Source organism: Danio rerio, chromosome 1 (genome assembly GCF_049306965.1).
Source record: "Danio rerio strain Tuebingen ecotype United States chromosome 1, GRCz12tu, whole genome shotgun sequence".
Taxonomy (NCBI): domain Eukaryota; kingdom Metazoa; phylum Chordata; class Actinopteri; order Cypriniformes; family Danionidae; genus Danio; species Danio rerio.
The window spans coordinates 56,222,497-56,249,063 of NC_133176.1; the positions used below are offsets into that span (position 1 = coordinate 56,222,497).

A 26,567-nucleotide genomic window follows, 5' to 3' on the forward strand; every position below is an offset into this window, starting at 1 on the left:
CTGATCATTTATTACACCTTTCTATAAATCGCCCTTTTTGCGTGCAAAGAACAACCTGCTGCTTTCATGTTTGTCTCTAAATGCAAATGAGCTGGTTTTTAAATGTCCTCACAAGTAAAGCAATACCAGTACATTTTGACCTTGTGAGGAAATTTTCTGCTCCTTATGTGAAAAACGGCTTATTAATCACACAGAATGAAGTATTTTGAAACTGTAAAAAGGCAGATTGTTTCCTCTGAGGGCTGGTTTAGGGCTAGGATTAGACAAAATACAGTCTGGACAGTAGAAACATCACTACATCTATGTGAAGTCCCCATATAGATAGCTGTACAAGTGGGTGTGTTATTGACTGCAGGTGTTGAATGTGCCGTTGGGAAGGTCTGCTCTCGCTCTCCAGTGTTGTGTGTATATCCCACAGTGTTTAGTTTCATCCATTCTGACCTCTGAACCCATAAATCCCAGTGGTCTGGATACCTGTGGTCATGCTGAGTAAGTGATTGATTGCTAGTTTGAAAGCCTGTCTTCTGTTCTGTTCTTCAGCTTGTGTGTAGAGCCACAGTATTGTATCGTTTAGTATCGTATCATTCTGAGCAATCACTGCGTTAAAAAATTTCAAAACATTTCCCAAAATATGTGTCAAAATAAGGTTTGTCATCAAAACTCATTCCATTTGCTGAAAGGCGGAGGAAGTTGTGGCCAAATTGAGTTTCAAAATCCCCCCAGAGTGGATGAAAACGATTTTGTGAATTGGCTGAACATAAAAATCTCAAATAAGACTCGGATAGGAGTGTGTGAAGTCAGGCAGATATAATGTCCTTTAACCCTTTTTTTTGACCTTGGCCTGGATCAGACAGCTCTGCTTCTCACAGATCCACTGGGCAGATGAAGCGGCCTGTTATCCTTATCGGCAGACATCTGGATATTGATCCAGCTATCCTGATGACAGACTGCCAGCGGTCAAAACACTCCTTTATCAGCCCATCATTCCTGTGCTTATTACACACTCAGAACAAACAGCTGCCAGTCTCACTGTAGCCGTGTTTCCATCCAACAGTTTTTAATGCACATTTTGGGATATTTCATCACTGCATTGAAACACCAAGATGGGTTCATTATGTTCAAGATGTGTATACAGTTGAAGTCAAAATTATTCGCCTTCCTGCAATTTTATTTTCTTGGTCAATTATTCCTTTTAATAATATTTTTTTAATAACAGTTTTTAACTTTTTAAAAAACAATTTTCAGTATTAATAGCCTTCTTAAGCAATATTTTTTTCATCTCTGTAAAGAAGAAACCATCGTTATACAATGCCTAATTACCTAATTACTAATTAAACTTGATTAATTAACCTAGTTAAGCCTTTAAATGTGACTTCAAGCTGAATACTAGTATCTGTTACGATCACCAGCAACACACATCTTACGGTGGTGTGAACTACAGATCCCATCATGCACCTCACACACACACCAGCTCCAGATCTCTTCCTTATAACTAGGGCCAGACATAATCTGCGGGCATATTTCTGCGCAGAATTTTGTAAAAAATCTGCAGATTTATGTAGAATGATTTTGGGAGTATCGTAACTAAAAACTTAATATATGAAATTAAAAATAATACCTTTATTAATTGCATTTAATGTTTACAATGCAAATCTAATTAGATCCACTTAATTGGTAAATAAAGCAAGTTTCACATATAATAATTTAATAATAATAATAATAATAATGACCAGAAGAAAGAAAATATTACTTTACAAACTGTATTGTAAATAAATCATATGAACATTGTCATATTTGTGAATAATAATACTTAAATTAATTTAAACACTGAATATATATAAGTTTACATACATTTACACAATTAAATAAATAGACTCAATGATGGGCTAAAAAATCTGCAGATTTCTGCACACACAGATTTTTTTGTGGTCCGACTGATTACACACACAGCTGATGCCCGTCAGGACTAATGATCAGGACAGTTATACACCTCACATTGACAAACATTATTCCTAATTAGCCTTTCTGTGTTTTTGACCCGTGTTTTGTTTATCGTTCATGTTGTTTTGCCACCTGTCCTGACCATTTGCCTGCTTTTGGATTGTCTATATCAGGGGCTATATACTCCAGATTTGACCAATGCCTGTCAGACAATACTCCTATATAAACTGAAAGTGAATCGTGAGGATCCACTGCTGTCCCAGACTCCCCGTTGAAAAATATCCATTCAAATATTATTTATTGTCATCAGTGTTGGGGAGTAACTAGTTACATGTAACGACATTACGTAATTTAATTACAAAATAAAAGTAACAGTAATTCGTTTCAGTTTCTGAGAAAAAAATGTGTAATTAAATTACAGTTACTTGTGAAAATGTTTAAGATTACAAATGGGTTACATCTAAAAACTTTTTTTTAATTAATTTATTAAAGGGCTGCTATTTTGATGCTTTTGATTTGCGGCGCACCCACAGGCATAAATCTCGGGGGAACATGTCCTCGGTATAAATGCTTGAAAATGATTTAGTTGAAAATGTCTATTAGAAACTTAAAAGTAATCAAATGGTAATGAAATGTAATTAGTTACTTTACTTTTATAAAGTAATCGAAAAGTGGTGTAACTTATTACATTTTAAATAGGGTTAATTTATAATCTGTAATCTATTACATTTCTAAAGGAACCTCCTCAACACTGATTGTCATCATGGCAAAGATAAAATAAATCAGTTTTTAGAAGTGAGTTATTAAAACTATTATGTTTAGAAATGTGTTGAAAAAATCTGCACTCTGTTAAAAAGAAAAAAATCTTCCGCAAAAACACACAGACTAATAATTCAGCAGGGCCAACAGCTCTGACTAATTCTGATGTATATATAATTTTGCAGGGTTAGCAGCAGCAATAATAATCTTTAATAAGCCATAATTAAGATTTTAACTTTGAAATTAATTTTGAAAACATATTCTAATGACGAAATTAGGACGGGCTCAAAAAACCCTGAATTCTCATGATGTCTGTTGCAATAATTCTCTGACATTAAAAATTATATTAATATTTTTAAGATGCCATATAAAACACAGAAATTTTAGCATGAGCTGCACATGTGATCATCCCTCGTGTGTTTGTGTGTCAGCAGAAGATACGCTGGATCTCTAATGAAAACAGCAGACAGCGTCACGCCGGGTGTTTGTAAGGCAATTACAGATGACTGGGATGAACGTGCTGACTCCACCGCCTGCACTTTATCTGTGAAATTTCTCCTTCCTCTCCGATAATCATCTGGAGTTTGCTTTGGCTGGAGGAAATCGCAGCTATCTTAGGTGTCAGAACACATACACATACACATCCACACACACACACACACACAATCATGATTACAGTCTTTTCAGAAAATGTAGCGTTTAGAAATTCATTCAATTATTTTCCTTCGGCTTAGTTCCTTATTTATCAGGGGTTGCCACAGTGTAATGAACCGCCAACTATTTCGCCATCTGTGTTACACAGCGAATGCCCTTCCAGCAGCAACCCAGTACCAGGAAACACCCATAAACTCTCACATTCACACACACTCATACAATAAGGCCAATTTTGTTTATTCAATTCCCCTATAGCGCATGTGTTTGGACTGTGGGGGAAACCGGAGCACCTGTAAGAAACCCACACCAACACTGGGAGAACATGCAAACTCCACACAGAAATGCCAACTGGCCGAGCTGGGACACAGACCAGCGAACGTCTTGCTGAGGTTACAGCGCTACCCACTGAGCCACCATGCCGCCCCTATTTAACTCCTTTCAAAGAATCTGATTTGGCTTTCTGCCTTGTTAGACTGCTCTTTTCAGTGATGCCGGAGACATACATCACAGCTTCTTATGTTGAACGCAACGCTCTCACCGCCTTTAAAGTCTTGAATTATTCAGCATCTTTGTTTCTGAAGACTCTTTCCTCCTACTAGCCTCTCCTTTTTGCAAAGCCTTGAGTGAATTAATTTTTCATCTGCATCTGATTTTGATGCAAACCATCTGCTTGTGCTTTATGAGCCCACGTTGAGAGATGAACGAGCAAATCCGTAAATACATGGCAGTGATCCGCGTCCGTCTGTGGCATACGGAGACAATCACAGCCAGAAAATGAAACACAAGCACAATCACAGACGGCTGATGAACTCTGGCCTGTTATTTGCTGATGTTTGAGCAACACGGGATCTAAAATCTAAATGTCAAAGACTGAAATCTTTAATTAATTTATTTAATGATATACAGTTGAAGTCAGAATTATTAGCCCCCCTGTTTTTCCCCCTAATTTCTGCTTACTGGAGAGAAGGTTTCTTCAACACATTTTTAAACATAATAGTTTTAATAACTTAATATCTGATTTATTTTATGTGTGCCATGATGAGAGTAAATAATATTTGACTAGATATTTTTAAGACACTTCTATACAGCTTAAAGTGATATTTACAGGCTTAACTTGGTTAATTAGATTAAGTAGGCAGGTTAGGGTAATTAGGCAAGTCATTATATAACAATGGTTTGTTCTGTAGACTATCGAAAAAAATCAGCTTAAAGGGGCTAATAATATTTTCCTTAAAATGGGTTTTAAAAAATGTAAAACTGCTTTTATTCTAGCTGAAATAAAACAAATAAGAGTTTCTCCAGAAGAAAAAACATTATCAGACATACTGTGAACATTTCCTTGCTCTGTTAAACATCATTTGGAAAATATTTAAAAAAGGAAAAAAATTTAAAGGGGGCTAATAATTCTGACTTCAACTGTATATACTTGTTATTTAATGCAATCAGCAGTTTAAATGTATTAATAGTATTACTAAAATGATAAATGCAGCAAAATACAATGAAAAAGATTTTAATATAATACACAATTAAAAATTATCTATTTGTTATGTTATGGAATCGCCAGTTTATATGTATTAATAGTATTAATAAAATGAGAAATGCAACGAAATACAATAAAAAGAGCAAAATGTAAAAAATACTGTTTAAAAAAAATTCTTAAATTTTATAATATTGTAGTGTCTGAGGCACAAGCTGTAAATTCTCTTAAGCCGACAATACTTTAAATTAGGGTTGGGCGATAAAGTTGATATCAGTATTTATTGACCGAACACAATTGTCAATTTCGATTAAAAAAAAAAAAAAAATTGGTATGAAGCGCTATAGTTTTATTAAAATGTGGCTGCTGAGCGTGCCTAGAAGTGACGTGCACATGATGTGCAAGCGGTGCGCATGTGATGCATGCGCATTTTCCAGGTACACCTAGTCGAAAAACATTTGAACTTTTCCGAATGCTGCTTCACACTTTGTGTGGAATATACACTTTCAGTAACGACAGACTAATTATCTCTGGCAAACACAGCGCATCCAAACACTGCATCGCTTTTTACTTTTCTCTATAAACTTGCATCGGAGCTGCAACATTTGTCTGTTTATCATGGTTCCTTTACTTGCAACATTTGCATTTAAAGAGACACACAAGAACTGTGTTTATGCCTCCAACCAAAAAGGGGCATTTACCTCATGGTTTTGTATTTTCACTGACACATTCCTGAGACACCAGAGACTTATAAACAAGGTTAAATAGGACCTCTTTTAAGCAAAGGCCAAGTAAAATCTAACAACACATGCTTAAAAGCAGTATTTAGCTTTCATGCGTTGTTGTAAACAAGGCTGTTGAAATGTTTACATTTAAAATGAATGCTGAGAGGAACAGAGGCTTCAGTTCAGAATAGGTTTGTGTTGTTTGGACTCATAAAGTTTGGACTAAGATTGTCAAACTCCACCCTGTGTAGTTAATAATGCATGTCTGTGCATGATCACAGCTTGACTAAATATTTTTCTTTAGGGTTATACTTTATTGCGATCTAGAAACCTTTAAATCGCATAATAGGAGATGAATTAGTAAAAAACAACATGTCTGTATCTCAAACTTTGACTATTTCTTCCCAGTCATCAAAACTTACAGTATGTCTGACATGTATACGAAGAAAGCATCTTCATAACTCCATTTTCTCTGTTCATGCTTGCGCTATAAATGAGCAACCTGCACATAAAAGGTAAGATTAACTTTTTTTCTATCAGGAATAGATATATTAGTGAAATATTTTTAGAAAACACTTGTTCATTAGATATATTCAAAGTTACAGTGCAGCAATAGGGAAAAAGTGAACTTGTGCTATATATATATGTGTTTACCTTTGTGTATTACAAATGCTGCCTGGACAGAAATTTATTTATATAAAAAACCTTCAATAATCTTTTATTTACAACCTCGAAAAATATTACATCATTCCATTTCTGTTGAAGCAACAGTGAATTGGGAAACTTGTGCAACAATAAGGTTCCTATTCATGTAATATTATTATTATTTTATTTTTTTATTATTTTTTAATTATTATTATTTTATAATTTGTAATTATACAGTTGAATACACAATTATTAGCTTCATTTTTCATTTTTATCAGCTTATAATTCCCCCCCCCCCCAAATTATTTACCAAATGACGTTTAACAGAGCAAGTAATTTTTTACAGTATTTCAGTAAGGTTGGATGTGTTGTGCGTTCAGAGATGCTCTTCTGCAGACCTTGGTTGTAACGAGTGCTTATTTGAGTTACTGTTGACTTTCTATCAGCCGGAACCATTCTGGCCATTCTCCTTTGACCTCTGGCATCAACAAGGCATTTGCGCCCACAGAACTGCCGCTCACTGGATATTTTCTCTCTTTCAGACTATTTTCTTCAAACCCTTGAGATAGTTGTGCGTGAAAACTCCAGTAGATCTGAAATACTCAGACCAGCACATCTGGCACCAACATCCATGCCACGTTCAAAGTCACTTAAATCCCCTTTCTTCCCCATTTTGATGCTCAGTTTGAACTGCAGCAGATCGTCTTGACCGTGTCTACATCCCTAATTGCATTGAGTTGCTGCCATGGAATTGGCTGATTAGAAACTATTGTTAACAAACAGTTGGACAGGTGTTCCTAATAAAGTGGCCAGTGTGTGTGTGTGTACATACATATATATATATATATATATATATATATATATATATATATATATATATATATATATATATATATATATATATATATATTTAAATTATTATTATTATTATTTTATTTTTATTATTTTAAATTATTATTATTTTATAATATGTAATTATACAGTTGAAACACAATTATTAGCTTTATTTTTCATATATATATATATATATATATATATATGTATATATATATGTATATATATATGTATATATATATATATATATGTATATATATATATATATATATATATATATATATATATATATATATATATATATATATAGCATAAGCAATCCTGCATGAAGAGACCTAAATATGTAAACATTTTTAAAATAACCTCATATAAAGCTTAATTTGAATGCATTGTTCATACATTTTTTTACATTCCACATTTATTAGTATATATCCGTCCTGAAGGCTTCATAAAATCATTCGTGATGCCTGCTGTGTATGATATGAGTTTATTGGTGTAGTATCGATCAGCAGTGGTCAGCGTCTCTCTAGAGGTCTCACCATAGGCTTTATGGATTTCACCAACCAAATTTTGCAAGCATCGAATCAATCATCTGACATAAGCTTAGCGCTCCAGCACAGCACAGAGTATTGCGTGCATCGCCATGCTAATGTCTGGACCCGGCATTGCGTGCAGCTGTTCCTCAGATGAGTGAATGTGAAACTCCAGCACTGCAGCAGATGGAGGAAGCGTCTCTGAATGATGTGGCTTTCCATAGGATAATGTTGCACGGAGCAGAGCAATCCACAAATACTCTGTTTTCAGATGTAAATATGCAGTGGAGATTTAAACGTTTATTGTTTGTCTGTTCCATTCCAGTGTTTGTCTATAGGAAAGGCGAATAGGAATGCTTTTAAACTATATAAAACACAGACATCTCACCCTGCAGCTCAAGACCGCTTACTCACTGAAGCTACGCAGGGCTGAGCCTGGTCAGTACCTGGATGGGAGACCACATGGGAAAACTAGGTTGCTGTTGGAAGTGGTGTTAGTGAGGCCAGCAGGGGGCGCTTGACCTGTGGTCTGTGTGAGTCCTAAAGCTCCAGTAAAGTGAAGAGGGGACACTATACTTTCAGTGAGCGCCATTTTTTGTATGAGACGTAAACCGAGGTCCTGACTCTCTGTGGTCCCATGGCATTTCTCGTAAAGAGTAGTGGTGTAATCCTGGTGTTCTGGCCCAATTTTCTCCATCGGCCTGAATCATAGCCTCCTAATCATCCCCATGCATCGAATTGGCTCTATCACTGTCTCTCCACTCCACCAATAGCTGGTGTGTGGTGAGCGCACTGGCGCAGTTGTCCTGTGGCTGCTGTGGCATCATTCAATTGGTTGCTACACACTGGTGGTGGTGTGGAGAGACCCCCCTCAAAATTGTAAAGCACTTTGGGTATATGGCCAACAAATACGCTATATAAATACACATTACATTACTTACTATAAGCTTTTTTCCCACCTTTATTTATAGAACAAGAACAACTTACGTTGTTTATACAGATATTTTTTTATAGATATAAACCCACTTTAACAAACCCTAAATATACTGCCTAAAGAAAGATAGTAAAAAAGAAAAGTTTTTAAATTTTATAAAATAAATGAAGAAAATTAAATAAAATAATATCATTCATTTTCTTGTCAGCTTAGTCCCTTTATTAATCTGGGGTCGCCACAGCGGAATGAACCGCCAACTTATCCAGCAAGTTTTTACGCAGTGGATGCCCTTCCAGCCGCAACCCATCTCAGGGAAACATCCACACACACACACACTCATACACTACGAACAATTTAGCCCACCCAATTCACCTGTACCGCATGTCTTTGGACTGTGGGGGAAACCAGAGCACCCGGAGGAAACCCACGCGAAAACAGGGAGAACATGCAAACTCCACACAGAAATGCCAACTGAGCCGAGGATCGAACCAGCAACCCAGCGACCTTCTTGCTGTGAGGCAAACGTGCTACCCACTGCGCCACTGCGTCGCCTAAATAAAATAATAATAAATACATAAATAAATAGAGTGACAACAGTAGTGGGTGATACGATCAGATAATGCTGTGTTATCCTACAATGGTTGGTTAACATAGTAAAAGCTTGAGGTTCTGGACAGAGAAAGAAAAGACAAAAGGATTACAGTAAAAAAAGATTCCAGTTACATACAAGACAGTCACATTATTCCTCAGGAAGTACACTTATAGCAGAGAAATATGATAATAAGGGTTTCCAAACATAGGAGAATTTGCCAGGACCTCTAATTGAATATTTGCTTTTTTTCCAAGTGTAAATATAACATCAGATTTTGAAGCCAGTGTGATTTACTATATGCTTTTAACAAATGCATTTGAGTCTGTTTATTTGCTGTTTATCGTTCTGATGCAGATTATTATTCTTTAGGTGTTAGGTAAGTTGGCGGTTCCCTCCGTTGTGGCGACCTCAGATTAATAAAGGGACTAAGACAAAAAGAAAATGAATAAATGAATGTTAGGTAAGTTAATCTGCTGAAAAATATGTTTGTTTTGATAATCTTTAGTCAAAATCTGCCTGTTTTTGCTTTTTAAAGGGTCGTTCTGTGAACGGAACACGCCGGGTCCGGCACCTCTGAAATCTGATCATTTTAATCAACTCATTTTACTGATCCCCCTCCTCAGCCACCCTCCACCCCAATCTGCTGTTCACTTTTACTTTAGTCCGTGACAACCAAACCCCGCCCCGGGACTTCACTTTCGTCCACAACATCTACATCCTAGCCTAACATGCCAGATCCATGATCCCAATGTGTTCAGGGACCTTACAATTCACAAATACACACTGGAAGTATGTCAAAATACTAAAATAAACGTCCCTGCATCTTCCAGTTTATGCAGTTTATTATTTAAAACTAAGGGTGTTTGATTGGACCTATTATGTAAAAATCACTTTTATACGTGGTTTAAAGACAGTTGTGTGGCAGCAGTGTGTGTGGCAGCAGTGTGTGACTATAACCAGTTTCTAATTATTAAAATTTCTTCTTCTTTCTTTTTGCATTTAAAGCACCTCCGGGTGCTCTGGTTTCCCCCACAAGTCTAAAGACATGTGAATATTCAGCCTAATCTCATGAGAAAACGTAAGTATTTTACGTTTTGCCAGTTTAGTAGCTAATTCAATGGTACGAGAAATGGTACGAATGGTACGATTTTAAAAAGGAGGCGTGGCACCTAACCCCACCCCTAACCCCAACTGTCATTGGGGGAGGAGCAAATCGTACTAAATTGTATGAATTAGATGGTACGAATTCATACGAATTAGCCACTAAATGAAAAAGTTACGAATTGGCGTGAGATTGTGTTGGAATATTAGTGTGTATGTTTTCCAGTACTGATTGTGGCTGGAAGGGCATCCGCTGTGTAAAACATATGCTGGAATAGTTGACGGTTCATTCCGCTGTGGCGACCTCTGAAATAGAGACTAAGCTGAAGGAAAACTAATGTTGTTATGATGATTTTTGCTGCTAGCTGGTGTAATTGGTTCTTGTTGCCTGGTTACATCAGCTGGCCCAGTCCAACCAGCCAAAGCTTGACCCACCATCACTAACCAGCAGGCCATCATTTTAATTAGATTTTTTTTGCATATATTTTCGGCTTCATTCTCCCTGCGGTGAAATTGAGTTCTCAAGGCATCAAATTCTCATTCTGGAATCTCACACACAACTGGCTATTAGTTTTTCCTCCAAAACATGGCATCTGAAAACTTTCCGACATTTTCTGGCTGAATTCTCCAAGTATTAACCAAAACTACGAAGCTTAAATCCTCGCTGCAGTCAAAACGGCTGAATGCTTTTTTCCAGTCTAATCGGTTGTTTGCTTATCAAGTGGATTTTCCTCTTGAAGCGCAGGATCTCGGCCTAAGCTCAGAAAACACTCTATTCAGAATCGCGCCGATGTCTCCAATTAAAAGCATTACCCAGTAATTACATACTGTCTGTGCACAGCAGGCTCACTGTAGGCTAATGAAATACAAATTCTGCACTGTGTTCTTCAATTACGCTAGATGATGTTTGTTGTTGTTGTTTTTTTCCTTCAGTTTTGATATACACTGGTCCAGCAGGCCTTATTCACATCTATTTAAAAGTATTTTTACAGCAAAAATCAGTCCAAGGCACTCAAAGTGTGGAAAAAATGTTAAAAAGGTTTTATTAACATGGATAGCTATGTCAATAAAGGCTTTTAAATATTTTTTTCCACAATTTCTGAGTGCCTTTACTGATTTTTGTTTATTCTGCTGAATCCCTTACCCAAAGAGCACCGATACATTATTTAAGCTATTATTTGAGCACTTTTTGTTTGATTTTGTATTTTTTTACTTTTGTATAAAGCCACACTTATTTAAAAGGATTTAAAAATAATTATTTATTTAATAAAAACGTTAATTTTTTTCTTTTCTTTAATTTTTCTTTCTTTCTTTCTTTCTTTCTTTTATTTATTCATTTAGATTTTACTTTATATATTGGTTATACCTGACAAATAATATAGCCATACATATATATTTATTTATTTATTTATGATGTAAAACTCTCTTTGAAGTATTGTATAAAACCTAAAGAAATTATTTATAAAGATTGCTTTAGGACTTTATTATTATTGTTATTATTATTGTTATTATCATTATTTTAGTGTTGTTGTTGTTATATATTTTTACTTTACATCTTGGTTATACTTGACAAATAATATGGCAATACTTCTTGTGATATTTGTATGCTTTTAATATATAAGCATTATACATAAGCATTATTTATATATCATTAAGTTATTTTTATTTATTCATTTATTTTTTTTCAGCTTAGTCCCTTTATTAATCTGGGGTTGCCACAGCGGAATGAACTGCCAACTTATCCTGCAAGTTTTTACGCAGCGGATGCCCTTCCAGCAGCAACGCATCACTTGGAAACATCCATTCACACTCATCCTCATATATAGATACGGACAATTTATTTTACCCAATTCACCTATAGCGCATGTTTTTGGGGGAAACCGGAGGAAACCCATGCCAACACGAAGACAACATGCAAAATAGTAGATATATTTTATTTTTTATGTAAAGTTTTATAAACTTCAAGACTTTCAAAAAAAGTTTTATTCCATTTTTATTTGTTATTCTTTATTACAATTATCATTACTATTATTCTTATTATTTAGTATTATTGTTATTGTTATTATTATTGAATATCATTATTTAGTATTATTGCTATTATTATTGTATATTTTTAACTTTACATCTTGGCCATACTTGAGAAATAATATAGCAATTCTTCATGTGATGTTAGTCTGCTATTAATAAATAAGCATTATTTATATATTATTTCATTTTTATTTATTTTAGCATTTAAAAATTGTATAAAATAATTTTATTATTATTTTTTATTTATTTATGTTTGTATATTTTTAATATTTAAGCAACATCTATTAGCAAAATAAGCAATGTAGTACATAATAAATATATAAACATGCATCATTTATTTATGACGTAAAACTCTCTTTGAAGCATTATGTAAACTTAAAGAAATGATTTAGAAAGAGTAGAATTTTAATTTTATTCTACAACAATATAGTAAGATTCTATTAGCACCTTAAAACTGAACACCTAGTTAATCTCATATACATAAACGATTAACATAGATGTATCAACAAAACAACTATGAAATATTAAAGAAATATTGATTTTGTAAGTCTGAAACTTCATATATAGTGTTTGTGTGTGTGTGTGTTTGAATGACTTTACGTAAACACTATGAATACTAATGAAATCAGTTTGCGTCCTAATCTATTTGTTGCTATAAATCTTTCATTTGTCAACTCTGCCAGGACCATTTCAGCAGCAGATTGCATTGATTTTCGGTGGACGCTGAGGACTTTTATTTGTCGGATGAAAATAGTTGTGTGCTCGCTTCGTGACTGGCTTGATCCTTAGCGATATTTCAGACAGGTCGGGGCGTAATTGAATTCATTAGGAACTTCATCAAGCGTATTCCCCGGTGAAGATGAAGCGAGTGTTATCCTGAAGATCCGTCTTTAATTGTATTGCCATTCGCGACTCCATTATTCTGCACTTTGATGTTCCGCAGACACAAAAAACACAATGAGGAGGATTTCCTATTTACCGCCGCACCTTCCGTCAGATTACAAGATAGCCTGAAGAATGGAGGAGACATGCTTTGAAATCTGTGGAGTGTTGAAGATACGCATCGCCTGCGAATGAGGAAACAGAAAAAAAGAAGAAAGAAAAACTGAGGAGAGATGCTTGCATATACTGCTACAGGCAAAGAAATGCTATAGTCATTTATTGTAAATATTAGAGTGTTTCCAAACCATTCTATAGTGAAGTATAGCAATTAATCTGTAGTGGGAAGTCGAAATTATTAGTTATTATTAAAACTTTTTCAAATATTTTTCAAATGATGTTAAACAGATTCAAGAATTTTTCATAGTATTTCCTAAAATATTTGTTTTTTTTTCAGGAGAAAGTCTTATTTGTTTTATTTTGGCTAGATTAAAAGCGTTTCCAATTGTTTTAAACCATTTTGATCATGCTACCCACTGTGCTACCATAAAGCCCCAACTTATGTACAATATAATATAATATAAACAATGTATTGTATACTCAAGTATACAATATAAGGTCCCACTTTATATTAAGTGGCCTTAACTAACATGTACTTACGCAGGAATTAATAGTTTGTTACAATGTACTTATTGTGTAAATACATGTATTTATTGTGTACTTATGCTTGATTAAATACCTGTATGTATTTACATTTGTAATTAACTTCTGTAATTACATTTGTAAATACACTGATGACCATTCCCTACACCTTAACCCACCCTTACCTACCCACACCACCAAACCTGTCCATAACCCCTATCCCAACTCAAGACCACCACAAGTGTTCTTAAATACATTATGAACACAGTAAGTACATTGTATTTAATTTTGATGCAAGTACATAGTAGTTAAGGACACTTAATATAAAGTGGGACCCAATATAAACATAAAAATCTGTTGAAAAATAAAATTGAACAAATGTCTGGATTTCAGTGTGCCTTTAACTCAACTTTCGAATACTTTAAATGTACTTTGCCCCAGTTGCTTTGTTTTAATTTACAAAAATGTATGTAAATCAATACTCTCAGGCCTGGTTTTCCATATTCAATAACCTCCACGGTTGAGAAGTGCAGAGGAGAACTTTGTATGCAACACCTGGTGCGCTCCTTTCTGGAAAACCTGCCAGGCATTAAAACTGTCGTCCGATATTAGGGATGTTGATGGGAATTTGGCAGAATGTTGGAAAGCAGTTAACAAGCAGCACCGCCGAGACCTTTAAAACAAAGGACAGTCGATGCGAGAGCTCAACAAAAAAGACGAACGCTTTCGGCGAAGCTCATCGCTGGGAAACTGCAATCAGCATTGGCCACGCGGGGTTATGCATGCAGTACATTAAACACAATTCTACCTCAGTGCACAAAATAAAGGCAAATGAGCAATGCTAAACATGCCCTGTAAACCTGCTGAAGGGACGGGACAGGTCATCAGTGGCCTGAAGTGAGGAGCTGCTCCTGGGCTTGGACTGTATTTGTTGAGTGCAGAAAAATGGGAGAGCGGACTTATGAATATGCCATGTAATTTCCCTCGTGGAGCAAAGTGTTCGGTGCATATGAGGTTATGTTGGTGCATGAGCTAATAGAGTGAGTGGCGGTGACTAGCTCCAGACGCAGCTGAATGCAGAGATGAGCGTCTGCTGCTGTTTCAGCTCTTGGCCTCACTGTGGCTTTGGCTTTGATCCTGCTTCTGTTAATTGCTCCCTTAGATAGACATTTTAAAAAATGCATTATGGAAACCAAAGAGAGAGAGAGACGGAGAGAGAGAGAGAGAGTGAGAGAGAGAGAGAGAGAGAGAGAGAAACTGCATATGTGATGTTGTATGTGATGGTGGATGGATGACAAGATACATTAGTTGATGCATTGATAGATGGCTATTAAAAACCAATAGAGGGAAGGAGGGATGGATGGGGAGGATAGGCATGGGGGAGCAAAAAGTTGGATGGATGGATGGATGGAAATGGTTGGAATAAAGATGGATGAATGGATGGGAAAAATGAATGATAAACAAAACGTTTATGAATGAATGGATGGATGGATGGATGAATAAATGGAAAATTGAATGATAGGACAAAAGGTGTATGGTTGACTTATGATGGAACAAAAGAGGTGGATAAATGTAAAAACAAACAAAATGGATGGATATAGTGGAAAAATTGATGAATGGATGGAAAAAAATAATGTTAGAACCAAAGGTGGATGTTTGATTGATAATGGAACAAAAGAAAGGGGTGGATGTAAAACAAGCAAATGGATAGAGGGATGGATGGATGGATGGATGGATAAATGGGGAAGCAAAAGGTGGATGGGTGGATGAATGGTACAGTGGAACAAAATATGAATGAATGAATAAATGTGGGGAAAAAGTAATGATAGAACAAAAGATGGATGGTTAACTGATGGTGAAAAAAAGAGATGGATGAATGTAAGAACAAACAAAAAGGATGGTTGGGTGGATATGGTGGAATGATAGATGGATGAATTAATGAATGGATGGATGGATGGTTGACTGATGATGGAACTAAAGAGATGGAGAAATGTAAGAACAAACAAAAAGGGTGGATTTATGGATATTGTGGAATGATGGATGGATGAATTGAATAATAGTTCAAAAGATGGATGGTTGATTGATGCTGGAACAAAAAGATGGATGGATGGTGGAATAAAAGATGGATGGATGGAATTGATGGAAAAACAAATTGATGGATAAAATGGATGGATGGTGGAACAAAAAATGGATGGATGGATATCGTGCAACAAGATGGATGGAGAAATGAATGAATGGAAAAAATGAATGATAGGACAAAAGATGGATGGTTGACTGATGATGGAACGAAAAAGATGGATGAATGTAAGAAGAAACAAAAAAGATGGATGGGTGGATATTGTGGGAGTGATGGATGGATGGATGAATGGGAAAATGTATGATATAACAAAAGATGGATGGTTCATTGATGATGGAACAAAAGAGGTGGATAGATAGATGGATTGACAAAAATGGATGTATGGTGGAACAAAAGATGGATAGATGAATAGATAGAGGGATAGATGGATATGGTGAAACAAACAATAGATGGGTGGATGAATGAATGGATGGAAAAATAAACGACGTGCAAAAGATGGGTGGTTGATTGATGATGTAACAAGATGAATGGATGGTAGAACAAATGTATGGATTGATGTGTGAATGAATGGACAGAAAAATGAATGATTTACAAGAGATGGGTGGTTGATTGATGGAATAAAAAGATAGATGAAGGAACAAACAAAAGGATGGATGGATGGATGATAGAACGAAAGAGATGGATAGATGGTTGATTGATGATAGAACATATGGATGGATGGACAAAAAATAGATGTATGGTGAAATAAAAGATGGAGGGATGGTGAAACAGAATATTGATGGAGGGATGAATGGATATGATGGGGTAAACGATGGATAAATAAATATATGGAGAATGGAAGAACAAATCAAAAGGATGGATTGATGACAGAATAATAGTTTGGGCTGTTGATGGTCCAACAAAACATGGAATGACAATTGAATGGATTGATGATGGACAAAAACAAAAGCGTAGATGTATGGATGAATGAAATAGAAATATAACAGTGATAGATGGATACCAAAGCAAAATGGATGGAATGATGGTTGAGTGGATTAATGGATGATAGAACACATTGCAAAGATGCATAGAACGATAATAAAAAGATCAACAGCCAAATTCAGAATGATGAATGAATGATGACAACGGAATATGTGATAGACAGATGAACATAACTCACCCAGCAGAGTTAAGCAAGTTCAGATAGTTCAGCTGATCTAATGCAGCAAACAATAATGAACTCCAGAAGAACTCTTGTCCAACATTTTGTATGGCATGAAAAGTACAAAACTAGAAGACGGGCAGATTTGATGTGGTGGCAGCAGCAGTAATATTACAGTAAATGTCATTTGAGAAGATTTGTTATGTTGATTGCAGCCGGAATATCATGCGGTGGAGTTTGTCACCCGTCTCCACTGCATTATTCAAAACACAGCGCACAGACCTGCTCAAAATTCAGTCCGGGTCTGCTGGCAATTGCTCTGTAACAGCTAACCATAATAGCTTTCCACTGCATATGGAAGAGCCATGATTAATCATATTTGGATGGCGACATTTGTAGCAGACCAAAAAAACAGTGATCCACCTTTAACTCTTTTCATTAAGGTGCTGCCAAAAAGATTTTTATATCTGTCAGGGTTTAAGACGGAGAGTATTTCTCATTTATGCTGTTAAGATTTGCTTTACATGACCTGTTTGAGAAAGCGCAGGAATCTACACCAGAGAGAACTCATTATTTCATAAAATGTAATCTTTAGAGGAGTTTAAAAGCGTACACTTTGGTGAGCTGAGGGGGAAAAGGGAAAGATGTGAGTTTCGGAAATCAGTTTCATCCATTTAAAATAGCCTCCTTTTGAAAACTCGCTCAACTCTTTAATGCAGTAAAGTGTGTCGTTTCTGACGGATTTGCAGAAATTAATATAGCTGCAAGCGGTAATTAGAGTACGTACATTTTCAGTAAAAACCTCTTAGAAAAAACAAATACAAAGTTCTTTCGTGAAACACACACAGGCTGAGAAGTCATGCCTAATTGGTTACTATATCAACTTTGGTAGCCCGTTCCACCACATCCCAAAAGTGCTCTATTGGATTAAGAACTGGTGAATGTGGAGGCCATTTGAGTACAGCGAACCCATTGTCATGTTCAAGAAACCAGTCTAAGAGGATTCACGCTTATTTGAGTTACTGTTGCATTTCTATCAGATGAAACCAGTCTGGCCATTCTCCTTTGACCTCTGGCATCAACAAGGCATTTGCGCCCACAGAACTGCCGATCACTGGATATTTTCTCTTTTTCAGACCATTCTCTGTAAACCCTAGAGATGGTTGTGTGTGAAAATCCTAGTAGTTCAGCAATTTCTGAAATACTCAGACCAGCCAGTCTGTCTACATGCATTAAGTTGCTGCAATGTGATTGGGTTTTTTGTTCTTCTGGAAAAAGTTTATTTTATTTTAGCTAGAATTAATAAAACATTTTAAGGTCAATATTATTAGCCCCCTTAAGCAATATATATATATTTTTAATGGTCTACAGAACAAACCACTGTTGTACAATGACTTGCCCTATTAACCTAGTTAAGCCTTTAAATGTCACTGTAAGCAGTAGTATCTTTAAAAATATCTAGTCAATTATTTAATGTCATCATGGCAAAGATAAAAGAATTCAGTAGATAATATAGAAAATAGTTATAAAAACTATTATGTTTAGAAATGCGTTGAAAAATTCTTTGCGATAAATAGAATTTGGGAAGCAAAAAATACAGGGGATAAAAAAATTAGAAGGGTCTAATATTTCTGACTGCTATTAAAATAATAATAAGACTGTATATGTTTGCAGCAGCAATGTGTTATATTCTCAATCTGCAAGTCTCTGTTTATTGCTCTTCCATAATAACCAAAGCAGCAGCAGCAGTGTAGCAGATATATTACATCAAGACCAAAGCCATCAACATTGCCATATACATATTTATTACCATACTAAACTCTGCAGAACAACTATAGATAGTATGATAGAATAATAGATCAACAGAGTAGAATCATGACATAAAGAACAATAAATAGCAAAAAACAACAATAAAACAAACATTAAAGCAATGGACAGAACAACAGATTGATAGAAGGACAGATGGAATAACAGTATGTAGCTTGACAGAATATGAGAAGGAACATCAGAAAGAAAGAAAAAAGGAAACAATAAACAAATCAACATGGGAGAGACAGATAAATAGTACAACAGCACTGTAGAACAAAAGACTGAACAACAAAACAACGGATCAAACAAATACATACAGCCGAAAAAAGAACAAAAGAAGTATCTGTGATAAATGTAGAGCAACAGCGTGACATTACAGTGTTTGATGCTGTGAAAAGGGGCGGGATAAAAGATTATGCAACACTGACAAACCAGCTATTGTTCCATATTTTACATTTCTGCACAGATTTATTGGTCTCACGCATATACATATTACTAATTTGCAGGTCAGAGTTCACCAGACTTGAACTTTAAATGCAGCAACATGTGAAACTTGTCACACAAGCTTGCGTTTCCAGTCTGACACACTCGCAAATGTATGAATTGAAATCAATGAGGTGAAAAGTGAAGCATGACCACGACTTTTAATTGTTGCTTACATCATCGAGGCCATAACGTTTTTTGGCTAGAGTCGACAACATTAAGGCTAAAGCAGGTCGCACATCAGAAGCGCCGCTCGGCAACGCGCATCGCCATGCATTTTAGAATTCTAAACATAGGTTTCTATCAGGGTACACACACCAGCGCCGCAAGTCAGCAGCTGTCCGTGGCACCCAGCCACGACTCCGGACACTCTTCACATGTCTGCCACGCCACAGAGCGCCATCTGATTAGTTTCATTTTAAATAGCATGCGAATGTGCGCACCTGATGTGTGATACTTTCAACTGTCATGTGTACACCGTGTCACGGCACTGAGCATCCAGTGTGTTAATTTTACAACAACAACAAAGAAAAAAAAACATGCTCATTGTTAATATGTGCCCAGGGCTAATTTTTTTGAGAACCGATAAATATATACCCTGGGCTACATGTGCTTGCAGTTTTTGTTTACACATAAATCCAATAGAGGGCCCTGTGTATATTACAATCTCAAACATGTTACTCTGGCACGCTTCATTTGTGCCATTTCTGGTAAATCCACCTGAGGGCATTGTGTATATTTCTGCCAGTCTTATTGTCCTACTTGTGTGTGTTAGAGAATATCGGCTTGTCGTCGCCCATTAAATATTAGCTTAATATTGACTGACCCACCCTAAACCCAACCGATATTCATTCATTCAAATTCTTTTTGACTTAGTCCCTTTATTAATTTTGGGGTCGCTACAACTTATCCAGCATATGTTTTACACTGCGAATGACGTTCCAGCTGCAACCTATCACTGGGAAACACCCATACACTCCTTCACACACACACATACACTACGGAGAATTTAGCCTACCCAATTCACCTATAGCGCATGTCTTTAAACTGTGAGGGAAACCAGAGCACTCAAAGTAAACCCACTTGAAAACAGGGAGAACATGCAAACTCCACACAGAAATACCAAGAGACCCAGCCGAGGCTCGATTCGGTGATCTTTTTGCTGTGAGGCGATTGTGCTACCCACTGCACCACTGTGACGCCCTAACCCAACCGATAGTGTTTTCATAACAAAATTTGAAAAGAAAAACCATTGCGGCCACATGCTTCCACCATGATTCTTTTTGGATTTTGTTTTACCTGGCTTCTGGAAATGTCCTTTATCGGACTTAAACCCAGTCTGCACCGATTTGCGTCCAAAGTCTGTTCATGGTGTTTGTGATGCGCTACCAAGCAAAACAGTCAGCAAGTACATCGGGAAAAGGAACAGAAGTTGTTTGTGGCATCATACTGTTCATTTCACACTTGAACTGCAGCCATTTGTATGTGCGAGCACATATTTGTTCTCAGAAATGTATCCCTGGGCACATATTCCCAATGAGCTGGTGTTGAGAATTTTTTTTTTTCAAATATTTTTTATTTAGTTTATATATATATATATATATATATATATATATATATATATATATATATATATATATATATATATATATATTTAGTTTTTGTTTATTTATATGTACGTTTTTAATCATTTAGTTTTTTCTATTAGTTTTTTTTTTGTTTTAAGATTGATCTGCGTTTGTTTGCATTATTGGCTAGGGATAGAAGTGAATTCCTAATTAAGTCAGTTTTAAATGTGAACTGAGTGATAATGAAGATGAAACTGAATTGTTGAATCCGAAACAGCCCTGTAGAGTTGCACTGAAATAATCTTTTAATCAATCTGCTAAATTACAAACACACACACACACACACACACACACAGGTCTCTCTTGCCCATTAACTCCTCTAGGTAAAATATTTAACATGTAGCCATGTAGGAGAAATGCATTAATCCCACATGAATCAGTGACTGCATGTAGGTGTGAAGGCGAGCAGGTCATGAAGGGCAGGAAAAGTTTTTGTTGTACCGCTGATGAAAAATGCATGAGATCTACTCCAGAGGGCACTACCATCGTATCTTTTTTTTTTTTTTTTTTTTTGGTGGTTCGTTTTATGGCTGAAAGAACGAAAGAGGGTGGAAAAAAATCAAGCATTTTCAAAGTTGAACATAGCTAAAGCTAATTGGAGAGAATCAAATTTCTTTTACTTAGCAATAACAAAGATTGTCTGCGGTTTTATTTTTGTATATAATGAAATGATGATCATTGTAAAAACCCATTAAAAATGTAGATAAATAATTAATTAACTGTCATTTTTGTATTACACCAAATATGTATTGAATATATATAAATAAATAGCCAGTCTTGGAGAGCAGAATAGAGTTCTTTTAAATAAAAATAAAAAACCTCTTATACCCATCTCAAGCTTGTAAAATATAACACATTAAACCTGTAAGGGAAAATAGCATTTCTTGGTTTACACTGGACCCATTATGTCATTTTGAGTTTGTCAGACAAAGGTAATAACAAAGAATAAAAGAACATAAAGAAAAACTCAAACCCATTTTCCAAACAAACACTTTCCCATGTTTTGTGACTCGGCAAAATAATTCAAACAATGTTTTTGGAGGTTGCTTTGGAACTTAAATGCAGTTCTAAGACACAGAAAAGTGTTGTAGATGCGAGGAAGAAGTTGATGTGTCTGTATTTGCGATGTTTCATCATTTCAGCTTCACATCCCTCCTCTGTTTTTCTCGCTCACTTTGATTAATGACTCGTGTTACATCCAATTCAGCTTTACTGACACGACTGCACCGCTGCGACTGCTCATTCCAGATCATAACACTCGCTGATAAACACATACACACAGGAAACACTCATACACATAAACACACTCAAGATCCGGAATACAGTAAAAGCTGGAAAAATATGAAATATTATTGTAAATGCAGATGAATGCATTTTATTTGATTATATTGCAAAAAAAAAAAAAAAAAAAATATATATATATATATATATATATATATATATATATATGTGTGTGTGTGTGATTCACACATGATCCTTCAGCAAGCATTCTAACGCCCCATTCACATGGGGCTTCAGCGTCAATTCTTGACAATAGCAGCGTCAGCCAATGAAATTCAGTCAGCATTAGGCCACTGTCTAAGCTGGTGTATTTGCATACAGCGATCTGATTGGCTGACGCTTCTATTACCGCTTGAAAAGTTCAGCAGGTCCCAACTTCTGCAGCGAGCAACGCCTCTGAAGCGGCGCCGACGGATCCACAATGCAGTTCGGCAACGCCTGACGTCACCTACTCAAAGTGAATGGCGAGCTCCATGTGAATGGGGCGTAATATTACAATTTTCATTGTTATTAATGTATAAACCAGTGCTTCATATTTCAGAAACTAATAACATTTTTTTGTGTTATTTGATGAAGTTGAAACTGAATTTATTTTAAACAGATTTATTAATAATATAAATATAATATAAAGTAAATAAAATAGTTACTTCTTCAAAATAACATTTGATTAATTTTAATGTATCTTTGTTTAATAATAATTCATCCATTTATATTTCTTCAGGTTATTCCCTTTATTCATCAGGGGTCGACACAGCGGAATGAACCACTAACTTATCCAGCATGTTTTACACTGCGAATACCCTTCCAGCTGCAACCCAGTACTGGAAAACACCCGTTGCATTCACACACATACACGATGGCCCAGCTGAGGCTCGAACCAGTATCCTTCTTGCTGTGAGGCGACAGTGCTAACCATTGAGCCACCGTGTTGCCCCATTAATAATAACAATAATAAAGGTCTTACAGAACTCAAACTTATGAAACAGTTTACCAAATAATGATTTAATGTTTTTTAATTTTATTTTTAATTTTGCTAACCTGCATGATGAGAATTGAATCCTAAATTTCAAATTGTGAATACTTTTTATGAGCTCTAAATATACTGTATCAGCTGATTTGGATTGGAATTATTATATTTAAACAAACATTTACTTATTTATTTATATATTAAAACAAGTCATATCATTCACTTTCCTCCTCTTAGTCCTTGATTTATCAGGGTTCACCACAGCAGAATGAACCGCTAATTAACAGCTCAAATTTTAAATAATATTTTAAAATATAATAAAAAAGGCAGCATGGTGGCGCAGTGGGTAGCAAAATCGCGTCACAGCAAGAAGGTCGCTGATTTGAGCCCCAGCTGGGTAAGTTGGCATTTCTGTGTGGAGTTTGCATGTTCTCCCCGTGTTCATGTGGGGTTCCTCCGGGTGCTCCGGTTTCCCCCACAAGTCCAAACACATGCGCTATAGGAGAATTGAATAAGCTAAATTGTCCATAGTGTATGTGTTTGAATGAGTGTGTATGGATGTTTCTCTGTGATGGGTTGCAGCTGGAAGAGCATCCGCTGCATAAAACGTGTTGGATAAGTTGGCGGTTCATTCCGCTGTGGCAACCCCAGATTAATAAAGGGACTAAGCCGAAAAGAAAATGAATGAATGAATAAATATAACCTATTACAGTTTTTAATATTGTTTCATCCAAAACCAACAAACATTAAACAAATAACTGGCATAATTAAATATGTTGTACAGCTCTCATTTTAAACTGAACTAACTCTAACTTATGTTGTCCAAGGCACCATTCATCGTACAGTGTGCTCAAATATGCACAAAAACACAAAACCACAAGGGATGACCGAATCATTTCGAAGCTGGATGAGAAATAATTTCCATGTTAGTCTCTTAGTTCCCCTCGGACGTCCAGTAATTGATTTTTTTAAACCTCTTTTGTCATCAGTCCAAACCCAGTCTGTGCTCTCTCAGCTTTTCCACGTCTGTGTCTTTCTTAGCAGTTTTTGTCCACATGAGGCCACGAGACACAGACACTCACACTTTGTTTTCAGTGTGGCCTAATAAACTGAAATGCTGTGAAATGGCATGCATCACAGCATGCATTAATGTAATTTAGCAGTTTTTACCCATGTGGTAAATAGGTATTAACAATTGTAATTTGCTATGAAACTGAAGTTAAGATCTGCTATTGTGACGTACATCCACTTGAAATAGTCCTGAAATGAGAAATAAATACAGAGTGGCACATGATTTTGTTATTTGGGAACTGATTGGATTGTTGAAAGATGGATGTTGCTAACAAAATGAAAGAAGATTGACAAATGGATGAATTCAGAGAAGAAAAGAGACACATTAATAGCCCCTCCTAAAAACACTGATAACTCCATCCTAAAGGACTGATAGCCCCTCCCTAAAGGATTGATAACTTCCCCCTTAAGGACTGATAGCACCTCACTAAAAGGGTGATAGCTCTGCCCTGAGAGACTGATAGCCCCTCTCTAAATTACTTAAAAGACTGATAGCTCCACCCTAAAAGATTGATCATCCCTCCATAAAAGACTGATAGCTTCGCCCTCAGGGACAGATAGCCCCTCCCTAAAAGACTAATAATTTCACCCTAAAGGGTTGATAACTCCATCCTCAATGACTGATAGCTGATCCCTAAAAGAATAATAACTCCACCCTAAGGGGTTGATAACTCCACTCTCATTGACTGATAGCCCTTTCCTAAAAGTCTAATAACTCCACCCTAAAGGATTGATAACTCCACTCTCAATGACTGATAGTCCCTCCCTAAAAGACTAACTCCAGCCTAAAAGATTGATAACTCCACCCTCAATGACTGATAGCCCCTCCCTAAAAGACTAACCCCACCCTAAAGGATTGATAACTCCACTCTCAATGACTGATAGCCCTTTCCTAACAGACTAATAACTCCACCCTAAAGGATTGATAACTCCACTCTCAATGACTGATAGTCCCTCCCTAAAAGACTAACTCCAGCCTAAAAGATTGATAACTCCACCCTCAATGACTGATAGCCCCTGCCTAAAAGATGCAAACTCCACCCTAAAGGATTGATAACTCTACTCTCAATGACTGATAGCTCCTCCCTAAAAGACCATTAACTCCACCCTAAAGGATTGATAACTCCACCCTCAATGACTGATAGCCCCTCCCTAAAAGACTTCACCCTAAAGGATTGATAAATTCACCCCCGTGGACTAAAAGTACCTCCCTAAATACTAATAACTCCACCCTAAAGGAATGATAACTCCACCCTCAATGACTAATAACCCCACCCTTATGCATTGATAACTCCACCCTCAAAAACAGATAGCCCCTCCCTAAAAGGCTAATAACTCCACCCTCAATGACTGAAAGTCCCTCCCTAAAAGACTAATAACTCAACACAAGAGGATTGATAACTCCACCCTCAATGACTGATAGCCACGCCCTCAAGTACTGATAGCCCCTGCCCTAAAGGCTGATAGCTCCATCCTAAAGGACTGGTAGCCTCTTTCTAAAATTCTAATAACTCCTCCCTAAAGCATTGATAACTCCATCCTTAAGTACGGATAGCCCCTCTCTGGATGACTAAAAGCCCCCTCAATAAGCTCGGCCTAAAAAAACAATACCCCTTCCTGTAGGATGGATACCTCCTCCCTAAATGACTGATAGCTCTGCCCTAAATAACTGATAGCCCCTCCCTAAATATCTGATAACTCCACCCTAAAGAACTTCTAGCCCCTTCCTAAAAGACTAATAGCTCCACCCTAAAGGATTGATAACTCCACCCTCAAGGATTGATAGCTACACTGTAAATGACTGATAGCTCCACCCTATAGCACTGAAAGCACCACTCTGATAATTCCACACTAACAAACTGATAGCCCCACCCTAAATTGCGGATAACTCCACCCTAAAGGCCTAATAGCTCCGCCCTAAAGGAATTCCATGTGACCAGAAGTGAAGAAAAGTTGCTTCAAGGGGGAAGGGAAGGTTACAGTATTAGATTAAAACATATGAATGCTAATAAATTCAAATACAATAATATAAAATATCAAACAACCAAAAAAAAACAACAACAACAAAATAACAAGAACTAATATGTACATATAAAAAATAAGAAGAGTAAATTATGATTTCACTGCGACCTTAAAATAACAACGCTCTTAGGCGTTGTAGTGAGCATGAGCGTGTTTTCCTGACCTCATTCACATTCATACTCCTGCAGGATCTCCCTGAAGCAGAACGTGCACCGCCAGGGCTCATGGGAAATGTAGGCATGTGACGCTCCTCCACCTCAGGCTTTTTTCATCTCTCCTGCTGTCTTGATGAGCAGAAGGGCATGAGCTCCAGATACAGAGGTCAGTCGCAGCAAACCATCTAC

The 26,567-nt window shown here is 36.4% G+C and overlaps 1 protein-coding gene across 11 annotated transcripts in view; it reads left to right on the forward strand.

Moving 5' to 3' along the window:
- Positions 1 to 26,567, forward strand: part of inpp4b (inositol polyphosphate-4-phosphatase type II B) — a 405,814-nt gene that overhangs the window by 41,515 nt on the left and 337,732 nt on the right. For 4 of the 11 annotated variants that reach the window (XM_073906058.1, XM_073906088.1, XM_073906077.1 and 1 more), the window contains 2 exons: positions 3,135 to 3,318; positions 26,412 to 26,544. The exons of 3 other annotated variants lie outside the window; for them this stretch is intronic. Coding sequence is in view for 1 of the 8 variants with exons in the window: in XM_073906015.1 (XP_073762116.1) it covers positions 26,526 to 26,544 (19 nt within the window). In the remaining 7 variants the exon portion in view is untranslated. Of the gene's footprint in view, positions 1 to 3,131; positions 3,319 to 26,411; positions 26,545 to 26,567 lie in introns of all 11 variants that reach the window. 4 more of the 11 variants (XM_073906049.1, XM_073906015.1, XM_073906070.1 and 1 more) reach the window with 2 other exon arrangements.